Source organism: Eulemur rufifrons, chromosome 2, assembly GCF_041146395.1.
Source record: "Eulemur rufifrons isolate Redbay chromosome 2, OSU_ERuf_1, whole genome shotgun sequence".
Lineage (NCBI taxonomy): Eukaryota > Metazoa > Chordata > Mammalia > Primates > Lemuridae > Eulemur > Eulemur rufifrons.
In genome coordinates this window covers 124792473-124811281 of record NC_090984.1, presented here as the reverse complement: position 1 = coordinate 124811281, position 18809 = coordinate 124792473, and the positions used below count along the sequence as shown (strand labels likewise).

General features: G+C 38.6%; 1 protein-coding gene across 3 annotated transcripts in view; it reads left to right on the top strand.

Moving 5' to 3' along the window:
- Positions 1–18809, top strand: part of PPP1R13B (protein phosphatase 1 regulatory subunit 13B) — an 81891-nt gene that overhangs the window by 13968 nt on the left and 49114 nt on the right. For 2 of the 3 annotated variants that reach the window (XR_011235727.1, XM_069490555.1), the window contains exon 2: positions 15806–15953. Coding sequence is in view for 2 of the 3 variants with exons in the window: in XM_069490555.1 (XP_069346656.1) it covers positions 15806–15953 (148 nt within the window). In the remaining variant the exon portion in view is untranslated. Of the gene's footprint in view, positions 1–15805; positions 15954–18809 lie in introns of those variants that run through there. The other variant, XM_069490571.1, reaches the window with a different exon arrangement.

Sequence of the window (18809 nt, the reverse complement as noted above, 5' to 3'; positions counted from 1 at the left end):
TTACCTACTGTGTTTGTGGAATATTCTAAATCCTCTGTTGTCATCTCAACAATGTTCACAGCGTCCTCACCAGGAGTCGATTCCATCTCAAGAAACCACTTTCTTTGCTCATCCATAAGAAGCAACTGCTCGTGCGTTCAGGTTTCATCGTGAGATTGCAGCACTTCAGTCCCATCCTCAGGCTCCACTTCGGATTCTAGTTCTCTTGCTGTTAGGGTGCATTGTCAGTGAGCAGTCATGTTTTGAAAGGAATCTTTTTCTGAGCAGTCGGTCTCAGCAGTGGGTTTAAAATATTCAGTAAGCCATGCTGTAAACAGATATGCTGTCATCCAGGCTCTGTTGTTCCATTTCTAGAGCACAGGCAGAGTAGATTTAGCCTAATTCTGGAGGGCCCTGAGATTTTCAGAATGGTAAATGAGCAGTGGCTTCAACTTAAAGTGACCAACTGCATTAGTCCCTATCAAAAGAGTCAGCTTGTCCTTTGAAGCTTTGGAGCCAGGCATTGACTTCTCCTCTCTAGCTATGAAAGTCCTAGATGGCATCTTCTTCCAATATAAAACTGTTTCATCTACATTGAAAATCTGTTGCTTAGGGTAGCCACCTTCATCAGTGATCGTAGCCGCAGCTTGTCCATCAGCCCTTGTTGCTTCACTGTGCATGTTCATGTGGTGGAGACGGCTTCTTTCCTTAAACCTCACGAGCCAACCTCTGCCGGCCTCCAGCTTTTCTCTGCAGCTTCCTCACCTCTCTCAGCTTTCATAGAATTGAAGAGAGTTAGGGCCTTGCTCTGGCTGAGGCTGAGGCTCCATATCAGCAATAAGGCTGTTTCACTTTCTTATCATTTCTCTGTTCACTGGAGAATCATTTTTAATTTTTTTCAGGAGCTTTTCCGTTGCATTCACAACTACAGGAGGCTCTAGCATTCAGTTTGTCATGGCTTTTGGCATGCCTTCCCCGCTAAGCTTGATCATCTATAGTTTTAGATTTAAAGTGAGAGACACATGACTCTTCCTTTCACTTGAACACTTAGAAGCCATTATAAGGTTATTAATTGGCCTAATTTCAATCTTGTTGTGTCTCAGGGAAGAAGAAGGCTCGAGGAGAGGGAGACAGGGGACCGGCCAGTCAGTGAAGTGGTGAGAACACAAACATTTATGGATTAAGTTTGCCATTTGTTTGTGGTGCCTCAAAACAATTATAATAGTAACATCACAGATCACTGATCACAGATCACCATAACAGATATAATAATAATGAAAAAGCTTGAAATATTGCAAGAATTACCAAAATGTGACACAGAGATGTGAAGTGAGCACATGCTGTTGGGAAAATGGCGCCGAGAGGCTTGCTTGATGCAGGGTTGCTGCAACCTTGAATTTGTAAAGAATGCAACATCTGGGAAGCTTAGTAAAGTGAAGCACAATAAAAAAACATATGCCTGTACTTTCAACAAATATGTTTGTACCCCGACTGTTTGCCAGGGCATTGTGAAAGATGTCAGTGGTCCAGTAGGGAAGATAAATGTAGTACCAAAAAAGGAACATATAAAAAAATGTATTATCTTTTATTATATGCCCACACCAGTACTGTCTTCAAGCATTTGTAGTCTGGTTGATGGAAACATGTAAAACAGGTACATTGTGGGACAAGAATGTTTGAGAATGCAGACTTTGGAATTAGGTGGTCCTGGTTTTAGGACTGGCTCTGCGACTTCATAGCTGTGCGACCTACACGAGTTACATAACCTTTTGGAACTTATTTCCTCATTTGTAAAATGAAAGTAATAATGCCTGTCCCTAAATAAATTATGGTATAATCATATAGAGAATTAATATGTAGCCTAAAAAAAATGAAGTAGCACTGTGTGTATGCTCATGGGAAAATGCCCAAAATATATTGTTAGGTGAAAAACTAACATTGTATCTCGTGTGGCCTCCTTATAAAAAGAAGAGAAGTGTTTTGTGGTCTAGAAAAGGTCTGAAAGGATTTGTGCCAGCTATTTAAAATGGGAGTCATTAGAAGATTATTTTTTATTTTCTCTATTGTTTGAGTTTTTAAAAAAATTATTAAATATGTGTATGTTAAGTTGTCACTTAAAAATATTAAAGATACATTTTAAGAAAAGAAATGCCTACTTCCCAGGATTTCTGGCAGGTTTGAAAGATTAATGTACATAGTGAATGCTCAGCACTAGGTCTAGCACACAGTGTGCCAGTAAATGAGCACTGTTACTACTATTGTTGGAGGTGGCAGCTAAGTAGGAGGACAGCTGCTAGACTGTACAATCCTTTCCTTTTTTTTTTTTTTAATTTTTAAATTTTTTTTTTTTTTTGAGGCAAGGTCTCACTGTGCTCAGGCTGGTGTTGATCTCTTAAGCTGCACCTGTCCTCCCGCCTTGGCCTCCCAGAGTGCCAGGACTACAGGCATGAGCCACCGCACCGGCCTAGAGTGTACAATCCTTGATGGCTGAAATTGGTTCTGGGGTTCTGAATTTCCAAGGATAGTTGATTCCCCAGGTGTAGGATCTTGGTGTCAAGTGGGGCCCAGAGTCCAGGAGCTTTGGCTGGCCTTGTGTGAAATAGGCAAGATGCAGACCAGACTGAGGCACACACGAACATTGCCCTTCCCTTCCTCTCCATCACCTCCCTTCCTCCTCCTTTGGGAATAGCACTGCCCTTGAGGGAGGGAGAAAGGTGGCTTACCAGGTTGTGCCTGTCCTAAAAGAGACCTGGGAACCCTCATGGGCAATGTAATACGGTAGGTTGTTGGAGTCATCCCTGGGTTTAGATTCTGAGCTCCAGCAAAGTATCAGGCATCTCTAGAACCTGTTCTCCATCTGTAAAATGGGGATGATATAACCTCATTCACTTGGATGGCATAAATGGTTTTTCCTTGTTTCTGTTGGATGAAAGGAGGATTGGGGAAGAATTTTTTGAGGTGAAATTAACAAGTTGTCTTATGAGGTTTACTTTTCATCTGGTGAGATAGGTAGTTGAGATGAATTTTCATGAAAACAATTTATTCTGTGGGTTTTTTGTATTTTCTCTTTAGATCTGATTTTATAAATTTTGTTGTGATACTTATCTCTTGGGAGTGTTTTGTTGTGGAGGAAACAATGTAGTTTTTCATAGGCATGACTTATATTGGGTGCCCACACATGTAGATATACAAGGTAAGGTCTTGGTTTTGCCTGCTCTCCTGGCAGTCTGTGCTGTTGGCTTCTATTTTTCACTCAAAAGTGGCATGATTTGTTCTTAATTATATGATACCTCAATTATATCCCAATTAAATGCCTTGGACTTATTTATTTTTAACAAAATAGTGTCACTTAGCTTAAATTTTCAGGGATCCAGTTGGTATTTATGGAGTCCTCTTAAAATATATTCAAAGCATATTATAGGTCTATTTTATGGTCAGCTACCCTTTACTTAATATCTGGCATTTGATTATGTGTTCTTATGTCAATTTTGTTTCATGGTTCTCTTTTGTGGCTTAATTTCATTTCGTTTCTACAATTTTAAAAGTAAGGTGGGAGGGGGGCTTCCCAACTTTTTCAGTGCCTAAAATTATTGTCAGTTACAGAAATGAAAACAAGAGGGAGGAAATTAGATTTGAGAAAATGGTACGTCAAGCTTTGTGCTAGACATGTTATAGACCTTCCCATTTAATATTAAGTAAACAGTGTAGCTAACTGCTGAGGCTGTGGGGCTGAGAATCAAGAAACTTGGATTTCAGCCTTCATTTTGTTACTAATAAGATTTATTAACCTTGACAAATTACTTCCTTCTCTGGGCTTCTGCTTCCTCATCTATAAACAGGGAAAGAGCGTTAGATAGATTAGGTTCTAATCTGACTCTAAAATTTTATAACTGATTTTTTTCTTTTTTAGAAACGGGGTCTTGCTCTGTCACCCAGGCTGGAGTACAGTGGTGCGAGCAGAACTCACTAACTTCAAACTCCTGGGCTCAAGTGATCCTCCTACCTCAGCCTCCCGAGTAGCTAGGGCTATGGGCGGTGCTACCACACCAAGCTAACTTAAAAATTTTTTTTTGTAGAGATAGGGGTCTCCATATGTTGCCCAGGCTGGTCTCAAACTCCTGGCCTCAAGCAGTCTTCAGGCTCCCAAAGCACTGGGATTATAGGTGTGAGTCCGTGTACCCAGCCAGACTGATCTTTTTGATAGTTTAAATTTGAAATTCTCAGCATATCTCTTTTAATTAAATACTTTCAAAAGGATTAAGAAACAAGTGGTCACTTGCTTGCTAACCGAAATTACAAAAAGATATTTTTTCTTTTTTTCCTCCAAACAACTTCAGTGGCTATTAAAAAAAAATTAAGCCATCTATATAATGTAGTCTCAAATATGCAGTTTAAAATGTATGTTTTCTTTTAATAGGACTAGTGTGAATGTTACCTTAGGATATAAAATATTTTATTTTTGTGCCAAAATATGGATCCTTGTGGGGACATCCTGAGTACTGAGCTGGTAATAACACATTATTTTTTGAGACCAAAGAGAGAGAAAACTATTTTGTGGCAGTGTAGGAAGATGATAAGACAAAGGAAAGATGATCAGCCGACCTCAGCCCCATCTTCCCTCCTCTGTATGGAAACAGCCAGAGCTTTCAGCTTGTTGGAGCTGGGACTTTCCTGTGTTTGCTAAACAGGGGAGCCGAGGCTCTCAACCTGCTGGGGTGGCGAGAAAGGAGGGGCGTTGCTCCGGCTTCTCACGCCGACCTCGTGAAGTTGTTGGGACTGAAGCCATGATTCTTGCTAACCTTTCCTCTCTGCCCCTGCCTCCTTGTTTTTGTTCTAAGCCCTCTGTACCTGCTGGGAGGTAGAGGACTATTGAGGCATTGCGGTTTAATGGAGTAAGGGCAGGCTTAGGAGCCACTCAGACTTGTGTTCATATGTGAATGCTGCTGCTGGGAATTGGTGCCTGGGATGAGTACTGAGCCTTTTTGTGAAACGATAGTACTTGTAGTGGTTAAGTTCATTTTGGTTGCAAGTAGCAGAAACCAACTCTTGTTTTCTAACCTCTTAGAAAAGAGGGGATTTATTGGAAGGACACTGGAGGGACAGCCGAACAACCGATCTTCAGATGGGGAAGGAACAGGGCCAGCTCTGGGGACCTTGCCTGGCAGCAGGCGTGGTAGGCGTCCTCCCTAGGGCACAGCCTCTTTCTCTCACAGTCCTCATCCACTTCATCAGCAGATCTTGTCAGAGCTGCCTTCGTGGTATGCCCAGTGTTTATTCTGCGCTCTCTCTAGGGTCCTCACTCCCTCCTGCATTGTTAATTAGCTTCCTGAGGGGTCTTCCTATTTCTGTGCTTGCCCCCCTCAGGCTGTCCCTTTTTTCCCAACCCCTCTCCCCCTGCACTGTAGCAGACCAGATAGTCTGTTCTTAACAGAGCAGCTAGAGTGGGCCTGTAAATCCTTATGGCAAATGTGCCACCTCTTACTTTATTAAAACCCTCCAATCTCCTGTTGAGAAAAAGCCTAATCAGTAGCTTATCTCTCATCCCCTATTCTTCTCCCCTTGATTTCTCTGCTTCTTTAAGCTGGATCTTTACTCATTCTCAGTCTTGGCAGGCATTCATTCTGCCTCAGGACCTTTGCACTTGTTCCCTTTGCCTGAGTGCTCTTCCTTCAAGTTGTCTGTCTTCCTGTCTCACTCTCCTCCTTCTGTGAGGCTTTTCCTAACCACCTTGTTTAAAACTAAAATTGCACCATTCCCAGTCTCTTTGCTTGCTTTATTTTTCTGCATGCTATATGTCACCATCCACTGTACTATATGTTTTACCTATTTATTTTGTCTTTTTCTTCAACTATAATAAAAACTCCACAAGAGCAGAAACCCCATCTGTTTGGTCAGTGTTGAATCTCCAGTGCCTGGCTCTTAGTAGGCATTCAGTAAATACTTGTGGAGTGAAGAACATTCTTCATCAAGTGTCTTCCTTAGTTGAGTCAGCAATGGCAAGAAGGATGGGCCATGTTAAATAAGCATGACCCCTGGGAACTTGCCAAGCATGAGTCTCAGAGAGGAGGGGAAAGAATTGTCATTTGAAGGCCATCCAAGTTGATGTCTCTGAGGTTACCATCAGCACTAAATCAATTGGTGTATGATTACTTAGTTTCATACACCAGTTGCTTTGTAGAGAAGAAAATGTTCACCCTTTATGAAAGCACCTAGCAACCTGACAATATTAGAAATTCAGTCATTCTCTAATAATATAAGGTTGTTGTTTGGAAGTATAGAAATTATGGTCATCTAGTAATATGAAAGCTCATATGCAGCCTAATGTTTTAATAAATAAACAATAAATAATTCAAATTGTATTAACATACGGGTTTTTATAAGGGCTCTTCTGATATCTGAGCAGACCCAAACCTCAGGGCCTAGGCCAGGTTCATAAAAGAAAGGAATTCATAGAGTGGGAAGGCATTGAAGTTTTTCATTTTTCATTTAATTTCTTTAAGTAGGAAATTTTTTGCCTGAATCCATTGTGGGCTGTGAGTACATTTATCTTTGGACTTCATAAGGAATATCTACTAGTTTGCTCTTTTCTATTCATGCCTATAATGTTTTGTTTTTCAAAGGTTATGTGTATATTATATGTATCGAGTCGGTTCTTTCATTATAAAAAAAATAGTTTGACCTTACGTTCCTATCTGATAACTTTTGGATAAAGATGATTTTCTATAGTGTCATCAAGGTGAAGAACTTGACTGTTTGGATTTTTTTAAGTGTTCATAAATCTTAGCACTGTTTTGTTCCTGAACTATTCAAGTAGAAACTTAAGCTTTGGGGTCAGACATTCTTGGATTAGAGTGTCATGTGTGGCACTTCTTAGTCATGTGACCTTGGGCAGTGCAATCTGTCTGCCACGACAGGATCATCCTGGCACCCAGCTCCATAGGCCTTTTAGGAGTTAAAAAAAAAAAAAAAGAAAGGCGTGGGTTTGTCTTCAAACATAGTAAGCATTAAATTAGTGGCTATTTTTATTATTAATAAATGTTAAACATCCTTTGATGTTAAGTATCCTGTTATAAATTTCATTCTGATTTTAAGTATCTAAAATATGGAATACTAGCGGAATTTTAAAAAAAATTTATAGCTCTGTATGTACCTTACTTTGAACAAGTAAGTAAATAATTTTCATAAGCATAAAGTACGAACAAGGCATTTATTGTGAAAACTTTTTTTAAAGCTTTTACGTTTTACTTTTTAAAGTTGATAAACTTGGCTCTTTTTTTAAAAAATAAGGTTTATGTGGAGATTGGTAAATTTATGTTTAGTCTTCATTTTGATAATGATTTCTAGATCCCAGTTAAAGTTGTTATTGAGCAGTGCTAACACTGAACTTGCTCTTTCGTGGAACTCAACTAATTAGGGGAAACTTTATCTACCATATCACTCTGCTGTAACAACTGTGGTCTGTCTTGTTTCATTAGGACATCTTATCATGGTTCATGTCATTAGTGCCTGAATTTAGATTCCACAGGCCTAAGGGACTTCTATTTAAGTATTTTCCCTTTGTAAGTGACATAGATAATCTCTAGGCACTGGCACTTTTGTTTTCCGCACTTCACTTTTGCTTAATTTTCTAAAGATGAGAAACATTTTGAGAACAGTAACTCAGAGCATTATGAGCAAAATGCACAGTAGCATTATGGTTTTCAAGAGCTGGCTCAAATCTGAAAGAGAAAATGGATAGTCATTTCTAAAAAGATAAGGACGCAATTGGATTTGTAAATTGTATCCTGATTTTTTATCATTGAATGAATAATATTTACTATGGTGTGTTTTACACATGATCATATAAAAGTATTCTTCATGAACATTGTTTTGCTAATTATCTTTGCATTCTTAAGCCCCAGTTGCTCCTGGCACAAGGATTAATACTGAACTTTTGGTATTTACAGACATGAAAAAATGGAATTTGTACAACTATAAATGTTTATTGCCCAAGAAAAGGAAAAATATATGCAAGGAAATAATGTTTTATTTAAAGTTGCTTCCGTTGAGAAAAATATTTTGCTTTTATATAGGTTGAATAATTGCCATAGGTAGATGGTTTTTAAAAAATAACAGCTTTATTGATATATAATTCATAAACCATAAAATTCACCCTTTGAAAGTACACAATTCAGTGGTTTTTAGTATATTCACAGAGTTGTGGAGCTATCACCGCTATCTCATTTTAGAATATTTTCATCACTCCAGAAAGAAACTGTGCCCATTTTCATTCACTCCCTCTCTCTTTCCCCCAGCTCCTGGCAACCACTAATCCATTAATACTTTCTGTTTCTGTGCATTTGCCTGTTCATATAGGTGGCATCATGTAATACATGACCTTTCGCTTGGTATAATGTTTCCAAGGTTCATCCATATTGTAGCTTTTGCTTCATGGTTTTCTATGGCCAAGTAATACTCCCTTGCATGGGTATACCACATTTTGTTTAGCCGTTTATCAATTTGGATCGTTCCTACTTTTTGGCTATTACAAATAATTCTGCTATAAACACTTGTGTACAAGTTTTTATGTAAACATACGTTTTTAGTTCTTTTCGATGTATAACTAGTAGATAGGCATGTTTTAAAAATATATAGGAAAATATTTTCTTGAATTTTACAATGCATTATGTAGAAGGAGGAACTCTTATTCTAAGAATTGTTGGTACACCTAATTTAAATTTTTGAAAGGTTTTAAGAAAAATTGACTAGACCATTTATATGGTTTTAGTCAAATAATCTTTATAGTTTATTAATTAGGGGGGAAAAGCCATGATTCTTTGTTCTGGTTCCCCTGTAAAATGATTAGTAAAAGGTGAAAGATTTGTTCCTTCTGAAGAGAGCATGCCTCTGTATGATTAGAAGAAAAAAGTTCTCACTTGGCATTTTATAGTTTTAAATATAAATACTAGATAAAACTTGGCTAATTGGAAAGTTATTAAATCATAAGGCACTATATTATAATTAGGGAGGTATTTATTAGAACTTTTGCTGCCTTTTTTATTTTGAAGCAGTTTAGAGTAGTGGTTCTGAGCATAGGCTTTGGGGTCAGTCAGACCAGGGTTAAATGCTGGCTGTGGTATTTATTAGCTCAGTGACCTTGGACCAGTTGTTTAACCTTTCTGACCCTCTTTTCCCTAATCTGTAAAATGAAGAATAGAACCTATCTTACAAAGATGGCATGAGAATTGAGAATGTGCAAAGTGTGTATCATGTGTCCAATAATAAGCACTGATAAATGGTACAGAGTATGTTCTTTTTCCTAGTGCAGTGAATTTTCATTTAATTTTATGGAAGTCCTGGTGGGTTTCATGAGTGGTATCTTTCAAACCTTTTGGACCATGTCCCACACTAAGAAACACCTTTTTCTTCTTCCTGATCATTTTCTAAACAAATAAAACAAAAACGATCCAGAAAAAGAATCACCTTTTACAAGGTGACCCAGTTCTTACACACACGTATACCCACACACCTGTCTATTATATATATGAAGTCTAACTGTCAGGAGAAAACACTCACCATGTGTAGTGTACTGTTTTGGTTTTTTACAGCAGTTTTAGATATGCAGAAAGTACAGAGTCCCATGTACAGTTCACCCCCCCAGCCCATTATAGTTCCTCCTATTATTATAACATCTTGCATTAGTATGGTATATTTGTTATAATCGATGGACCATTGCTGATAGGTTTTTGTTGACTGAAGTCCATAGTTTACTTGAAGGTTTACACTGTGTGTTATACAATTTTGTGGGTTTGAGCAAACGTATAATGATGTGTATGTACCGTGCTAATATCACACAGGATAGTTTCACTGCCCTAAAAATCCCCTCTGCTCCACCTGTTCAGCTCTCCTTCCCTTCCTTGCCCATGGCAGCCACTGATCCTTTACTGTCTCCATTGTTTTGCTTTTCCAGAATTTCTCTATATGGAACACATAGCATACTGTACATAGCATACAGTGTGTAGCCTTTTTAGACCAGTTTCTTTCAGTTAGTTGTTACTAACTGCATTTAAGGGTCTTCTTTGTCTTTATGTGGCTTGATAGCTCATTTTTTAATTGCTGAATAATATCCCATTGTCTGGATGTACCACAGTTTGTTTATTCATCTACTGAAGGACATCTTGATACGTCCAAGTTTTAGCAATTGTGAACAAAGCTTTCATAAACATTCGTGTGCAAGTTTTTGTCTGGACATAAGTTTTCAACTCCTTTGGGTAAATACCAAGGAGCTCGATTGCTGGATCATATGATAACATATGTCTGGTTTTGTAAGAAACAGCTAAACTGTCTTCCAAAGTGGCTGTACCATTTTACATCCCCACCGGCAAGTTCCTTTTGCTCCACATCGTCACCAGTATTTGGTATTGTCAGTATTTTGGATTCTGGCCATTGTAATAGGTGTGTAGTAGTATCTCATTTTAATCTGCAGTTCCCTAATGACCAAAGATATTGAACATCTTTTCATGTGCTTATTTGCCATCTGTGTGTCATCTTTGGTGAGGTGTCTGTTCAGATCATTTGTTCATTTGAAAAATTGGGATTTTTTTTCTTATTACTGAGTTTTAAGAGTTCTTGGTATATTTAGGATACAAGTCCTTTATCAAATATATATTTTGGAAATATTTTCTCCCTGTCTGTGGCTTGTCTTTTCATTCTCTTAATACTGTTTTATATTGTTCTGCTCCGTACCATTAAAAACAAAACTTGTCCTGAGGCACTAATTGATTTCACAACCCACTAGCAGGTCATAGCCTGTGGTTTGAAAGTCAGCGTTTATTTTGCTTCCATAATGTTCACATGAACAACATCAGTAAAGCAACCGTCATTTCAGGCAGTGATTTCCAACATTGCTGGACAGCGGTCTCAACATTGATACTGCCCTTTATTCTAGAGTATTCTCTAAGTTTCAGTAGGTAGATTAAATCTGGGCAGCTTTATCACCTCTGTACCCTGTAGTCATGACACATGTAGGCATTATGGAAAGCTTCATGAATTTTATATTTCTACAGGTTCCCTCAAAATGCATATGCTTTTTTTTTTTTTTTTTTTGAGACAGAGTCTCTGTTGCCCAGGCTAGAGTGAGTGCCCTGGCATCAGCCTAGCTCACAGCAACCTCAAACTCCTGAGCTCAAGCGATCCTCCTGTCTCAGCCTCCCGAGTAGCTGGGACTACAGGCATGCACCACCATGCCCGGCTAATTTTTTCTATATATATTTTTAGCTGTCCATATAATTTCTTTCTATTTTTAGTAGAGATGGGGTCTCGCTCTTGCTCAGGCTGGTCTCGAACTCCTGAGCTCCAACGATCCGCCCCCCTCGGCCTCCTAGAGTGCTAGGATTACAGGCGTGAGCCACCACGCCCTGCCAAAATGCATATGCTTTTAAGTACTGAAGGGTCTAAGTAAATAAAGAGAAGTTAAGGTGTCTATTTTGTATTCCCAGGAGTAATGTATAACCAGATTTCACCAGTTCAAATTGCTGAGGAGGAATTTTTATATGATAGAATATATTTTTAAAAATGTTAAATTATTAAAGCAAGTAAAACAGTGATAAACTGAACCAGTGTGGTTATTGAAAATCTAATTTAATGGCTATTTAATAACTTTGAGTAGATGCTACTCAAATATTTAAATATATCTGTCCACTCAAGAGGGTTATATATGTATCTCTACAGTCTTATACTTCTCATTTATTTACAATTTTTCATTGTTCTCCTAAGATCAATTCTATTTATTTTCCAAAATAATGCAAATTCAAATTATGGAAATCGAACTTTATATGATCTAACTAAACTATACTTTTATTTTCTTTGGAATTCTTTTTCCTCAAAATTTGCAGCAGGGGGAAAACTTACCCCGTTACCCTGCAGTGCCACCTTGTGGAAAGAGGAAAGATTTTAGCAAAGGACATCTGTTGAAATCTGCCAAATACCACATGTGTGTGTTCAAGGCTCGTGGCTTTCACACTAACAACTTTTCAATATTATTTTTCTCTTATCTGATGTGGACTTAGTGATTAGAGGGGTAAAGTGTTGGCTGTCTTTTTCTGTAGAGACCTTGAAGATAGTACAGGCAAGCACCTACCTGCCATGATTCAAAAAACCTACTATAAAAAGGCATTTTATATGTAACTGGGGGAGTTATTGAGTGCCTCCTGTGTGCCTGGCACTGCTTCAGGCCTTACTGATACAGCAGTGAACTAACCAAATGTCTTGCTCTCAGGGAGCTCATGTTCTAGTGGCAGGAGACAGAGCATAAACAAACAAATACATAACATAGATCAAGTGAGTGTTAAACAGAAAAATAAAGCAGGATAGGAGGGCAGACAGTGATAGAACAGTGTTATTTTAGATGGATTGGTTATCGAAATCAAACTATGAGATGCCTTAGTAGGCAAAAGAGTAAGGAATAGGTAACAAAAAAAGACTTTGAAGAACTGAGGGAATCTGGGCACTCTACTGGTCAGTAGTGAACTGTGGGAATAGCACTTAAGGGGAGGTAGTAAAAAAAATTTTACTAATTTGAAATTTTGATTTATAAAATGATTTTGGAAAATTTATTAGATCTTGAAAAACATAGGCTATGGAGTCATACTGGGAAATATTTATTACAACTGTAAAATAAGTCCATAAATAATAAAGGTATATTCTAGTCATTTCTAGTAAAACTGTTCTAGTATTAGTTTTGGACTTGTTTGATTGGGATCCAGGAATTAACTCTTTTATTCCAAATTCTATAGATTCCAGGCTATTTAGTATGCAGAAGCTCCTAGTTTTTTATAAATCCTTTTTATGATTATCAAACAGAGATTACTATTGTTTAATTTCTCTTTTTAGAAAAATTTTCTTATAGAAATTTGTTTATGGAAGAGGGATAATGCTTAATTTATTTTTATTTTTTAGAGATGGGGTCTCCCTATGTTGCCCAGGCTGGTTTTTTGTTTTTGTTTTTTGTTTTTGAGACAGAGAGTATCACTCTGTTGCCCGGGCTAGAGTGCCGTGTCATCAGCCTAGCTCACTGCAACCTCAAACTCCTGGGTTCAAGTGATCCTCCTGCCTCAGCCTCCCTAGTAGCTGGGACTTCAGGCACTTACCACCACACTGGCTAATTTTTTGTTTCTATTTTTAGTTGCCTGTCTAATTTTTTCTATTTTTAATAGAGATGGGGGTCTCATTCTTGCTCAGGCTGGTCTCAAACTCCTGAGCTCAAGCGATCCTCTTGCCTTCACCTCCCAGAATGCTCGGATTACAGGTGTGCCAGGCTGGTCTTAAACTCCTGGCCTCCAATGATCTCCCGTCTCAGCCTCCCAGCTAGCTGGGACTATCGGTGTGCGCCACTAAAGCCAGCTAATGCTTATTTATTGAACAGACCAGATGTATTTTACTTCGATTATATGAATATATATTTCTCAATTCTAGGGTATGGTAGGGGTTCTATGGTTTGTGTGTCGACCAGATTTTAGTGTGCTCTCATGTGTCAGGTACTGACTACACAATGGGAAATTAAAGATTCAATAATGAATTAATTGGAAGAGCATAGAGTCTAGTGAGAGGAGGGAGATGTGGTGATGCTCATTGAAGTGATGTAATAAAGATACGTGTGAAGAGTTCCTGGATCACAAAGGAAGGAACACGTAGCCTCCCTGGTGAGAGGAGGTGATAAAGGGTAGTTTTGCAGAGATGGTAGCTATGAGCTGGGTTTTGAAGGGTTAATAGGAGTTTACAGGAAGGGTACTTGAGAGGGACAGCTGCCAGAGAGAACAGCATCGGAGCTGAGGGAGTGAGGTCCAGTGCCTGAAGGGAGTAGGACCTGGAAGGCTAGAAGTTTGTAGTTTATCCTGTTTCTCGGAGTGTATTCTGTGGCAATCCAGGCCCCATGAGATTCTCTGGGGGAGGGGAAAGTTAGAGATTCACATGGACTTTACAACATTAGACTCTAAGCAATGCTCGGTAATGAAACCTGTTTCCTGTTTATATACCAGAGAAGATGTTTTGGAAAGCGCTACCGTTAGGCAGTGAGGAGCTCCTGAATATTTTAAGCAAGGGAAGGACTTCACTTGATTTATGTTTAGAAAATGAAATGGCAGCGGTGGAGGGGTAGGTTGGAGTGAGGGGAGGTTAGTGGCAAGGAAACTAGTTCAGAACTATTATCACTTTTGGTTACATGTAACATGACCATCAATATAAAGATGTTTAATATCAAAATGTAGGAATTCAGGGCACTTCTAAGAAAAAAAATTTTAACAATGAACTGAAATTATACTTAATTGACAGCAGAGATTTTAAGTGAGAGGAGAGTTTTGGGACAAATGTAGGTTTTGTTTCTGACCTTTAATCAAAGATTAAACAAATATTTTAATACTTTGTGATTAGAGAAAATCTTTGGTTTAAATTGTACTTCAGGAGTATTTTTTTTTTTTTTTTTTTTTTTGAGACAGAGTCTCACTCTGTTGCCCAGGCTCGAGTGAGTGCCGTGGTGTCAGCCTAGCTCACAGCAACCTCAAACTCCTGGGCTTAAGCGATCCTCCTGTCTCAGCCTCCCGAGTAGCTGGGACTACAGGCATGCACCACCATGCCCGGCTAATTTTTTCTATATATATTTTTAGCTGTCCATATAATTTCTTTCTATTTTTAGTAGAGATGGGGTCTCGCTCTTGCTCAGGCTGGTCTCGAACTCCTGAGCTCAAACGATCCGCCCACCTCGGCCTCCCAGAGAGCTAGGATTACAGGCGTGAGCCACCGCGCCCGGCCTCGTTTTTCTTTTATTGTGATATATTAACTCATTTCCTTGGCCAATTTCTTTTAATGAATTGGATTTTTGGTTTGTTATTTTTTAGGAGCTCTTTACATATTAAGGAGATTAACCATTTATTTTTAATATGAATTGTGAATATTTTTGCTCAGTCTGTCTTTTTGTTTTATAAGAGATTCTTATATTTAATGTCCTTGAATATATCAGTCTTTTTTTTTTTTAAAAAAAAATACTGTCTGGTTTAGTTAAAAAAGGCTTCTGTACTCCAAGTTTATAAAAAGGAATTTATTCAGGTTTTATTCTAGACTTTATAGTTTTTATGATTTATATCTAAATATTGATCTATGAGGAACTTTTACTATGTGTGTACGATGTGCAGTGTGAATCCAATTTTTTTCCAGATGGGTATTTTTTTTTTTTTTTTTTTTTTGAGACAGAGTCTCGCTTTTTTGCCCGGGCTAGAGTGAGTGCCGTGGCGTTAGCCAAGCTCACAGCAACCTCAAACTCCTGGGCTTAAGCGATCCTACCGCCTCAGCCTCCCGAGTACAGGCATGCGCCACCATGCCTGGCTAATTTTTTCTATATATATTTTAGTTGTCCATATAATTTCTTTCTATTTTTTTTTTAGTAGAGACGGGGTCTCGCTCTTGCTCAGGCTGCCCAGATGGGTATTTTAATTGTTCAAACATCATTCATTATGTGTAGTCTTTCCCTGTTTGATTTTGAGATACCTCCCTCATAATGTATATTTTCTATATGTAATTGGGTCTGTTTCTGGGACATGAATTTGTCCCGTTGATCTGGCTTTGTAAGTACCTGGTAGTGCTTAGTTCTTCTCTAATACTCTTCTCATTTGGAATTTGCCTGACTTGTCTTACTTTTTTATTTTCTACATGAACTTTAGAATCGGCTTATCTATTTGCAGAAACTAATCCTGCAGGCATTTCAGGGGGGAGAGTTTGGAGGGATCACTTTAAATCTACAGGATTAATCTCTTTATGATAAGGATCTAACATACAGCTTTAATCTTTTCTCTTACAGATGATATTAACCGTTTTCTTGAGCAACAATGAGCAGATATTAACAGAAGTTCCTATTACACCAGAAACAACCTGTCGAGATGTTGTAGAATTTTGCAAGGAACCTGGAGAAGGCAGCTGCCATTTAGCTGAAGTGTGGAGGGGAAATGGTATGTATTAGCTTCTGTAAAGATTACTAAGTACATTCAATTTAATGTTTATTAAATGGGACATATTGCTTCTGGTTCTTAGTTATCTGTGGTAATATGGAATTGAGTAATTAAAAGCAATTATATTACATGGGGATAGGATTTTACAAAATGGAGGTACTTGTAAAAACGTCATATGTGATTTGACTCTGACTGTAGCCATTTGAGATAAGCAGGTAAGGTAGATCAGCTCGTGTGTGAGGCCTTTCTTCCTGTTGTTCCTAGCCAGTTGTGTAGTATTGGTCGTTTGTCCTGTGAGATCTTACAGGGTTTTGTCTAATACATGTTGAGTTGGTTATCTTCCTCTTCTTTTCCCTTCTGATAACTTCATGAAGGCAGAAGCATTATTGTGTTCCCCTGTGTATAAAACCCTATAAATAGATCCTTCCTAAGTCTTTGTTCATTAAATTGAGAAGAGTAAAATATTGGCTCTTACATTGAAGGAATTTGTCAGCTAGCTGGGCAGAGATCAGAGGTAATATTACTGAATACAGAAAATTCTGCAAAATAATTTGGATTTTAAAGAAGGGATTGGATTTAGATAGGATGGAGTATACTAAGTTAGAGAGGCAATGTGGATGAAAGAAAAGAGAAGAAAACGAACATAGTATGGTAGTAGGACCGCTAAGGGACTGTCTTGAGAGAAAGTAGGGAGCTAACAGAGCCTAGAGGCCCACGCAAGGCCTTCAGCACCAGTGGAGGAGTGTAGCCTTTACTTGGCATGCAGAAAGGAGTTTGTATAGATTTTTAAATAAGGAATGGCATTCTGAAAATAACGCTTAGAGGAAATCCATCTAGTATGGGTCTGTATGTATGGGTCTGTGACGGATAGGAAAAGAAGGATCCATGGAATTATGTTGCATTTGGGGTAAAAATGAGATGAGTATCCAAATGGAAGTGTTTAAAGGCCCTTAGAGATAATCAAGTCTTAAAGTTTTTTTAACAGCCTCATTGAGATACAATTCACATACCATACAATTCACTCATTTAATGTGTGAGATTCTGTAGTTTTAGCGTGTGAGATTCTGTGGTTGTGCCACCATCACCACAAGCAATTCTAAAACATTTTTGTCACCCCAAAAAGAAACCGTGAACCCATTAGCAGTGACTCCTCATTTCCCTTCACCCCCTCTTCTCCCATTTCTAGATAACTACTAATCTTTCTGTCTGTATAGATTTGCCTGTTGTGGACATTTCATTTAAATGGGATCATGCAATATGTAGTCCTTTTCGACTGGCTTCTTTCACTTAGCATAATGTTTTCAAGGTTCATCCGTGCTGAAGCACGCATCCGTATTCCTTTGGTTGCCAAATAACATTTCATTGTATGGATGTACCACACGATCCATTCATCAGCTGATGAACATTTGGGTTGTTTTTACCTTTTGGCTATTACGAATGCTGCTGCTGTGAACTTTCATGTACAAGTTTTTATGTGAACATGTGTTTTCATATCTTTTAGGTATAAACCCAAGAATTTCTGGGTCATATGATAAATCTGTGTTTAACCTTTTGAAGAACTGCCAACCTATTTTCTGAAGCAGTTGCTCCATTTTACATTCCCAGCAGCAGCATATGAGGGTTCCAGTTTCTCCACATTCTCTTCAACACTATATTGTCTATCTAATTTTAGCCATGCTAGTTGATACGAAGAGATATCTCATTGTGGTTTTTATTGGTATTTCTCTGATGACTAATGATGTTGACCGTCTTTTCAAGTGCTTATTGGCCATTTATGTATCTTCTTTAGCGAAATGTCTATTCAGATTTTTTTGCCCATTTTTAAAATGACTTATTTTTCCTTTTATTATTGAGGTGTAAAAGTTCTTTATATATTCTGGATACAACTGCCTTACCAGATATATGACTTGCAAATATTTTCTTCCAAAGTCTTCTTTTAATGTTATCCTTAGAATTCAGAAAAAAGACTTTTAAAAGCCGGGCGTGGTGGCTCACGCCTGTAATCCTAGCACTCTGGGAGGCTGAGGCGGGTGGATCGCTCAAGGTCAGGAGTTCGAGACCAGCCTGAGCAAGAGCGAGACCCCGTCTCTACTAAAAATAGAAAGAAATTATCTGGCCAACTAAAATATATATAGAAAAAATTAGCCGGGCATGGTGGCGCATGCCTGTAGTCCCAGCTACTCGGGAGGCTGAGGCAGGAGGATTGCTTAAGCCCAGGAGTTTGAGGTTGCTGTGAGCTAGGCTGACGCCACAGCACTCACTCTAGCCCGGGCAACAAAGCGAGACTCTGTCTCAAAAAAAAAAAAAAAAAAAAAAAAAGACTTTTAAGGATACATCGGCCGGGCGCGGTGGCTCACGCCTGTAATCCTAGCACTCTGGGAGGCCGAGGTGGGCGGATCGTTTGAGCTCAGGAGTTCGAGACCAGCCTGAGCAAGAGCGAGACCCCATCTCTACTAAAAAATAGAAAGAAATTATATGGACAGCTAAAAATATATATAGAAAAAAAAAAAATTAGCCGGGCATGGTGGTGCATGCCTGTAGTCCCAGCTACTCGGGAGGCTGAGACAGGAGGATCGCTTGAGCTCAGGAGTTTGAGGTTGCTGTGAGCTAGGCTAATGCCACGGCACTCACTCTAGCCTGGGCAACAGAGTGAGACTCTGTCTCAAAAAAAAAAAAAAAAAAAGGGATACATTGAGGGAAACTTGACTTTGATAAATGTTGGACTATTACTCAACTAGGAGGGAAAGGACAAGTCTCACTTGTCAGCCTGATGACAGCTACAGGAAGGGGGCAGTTAAGTAATTGACGTTTTTAGGGGACCAGTGTTAGAGCCTGATCCTTCATTCTGTCATTGTT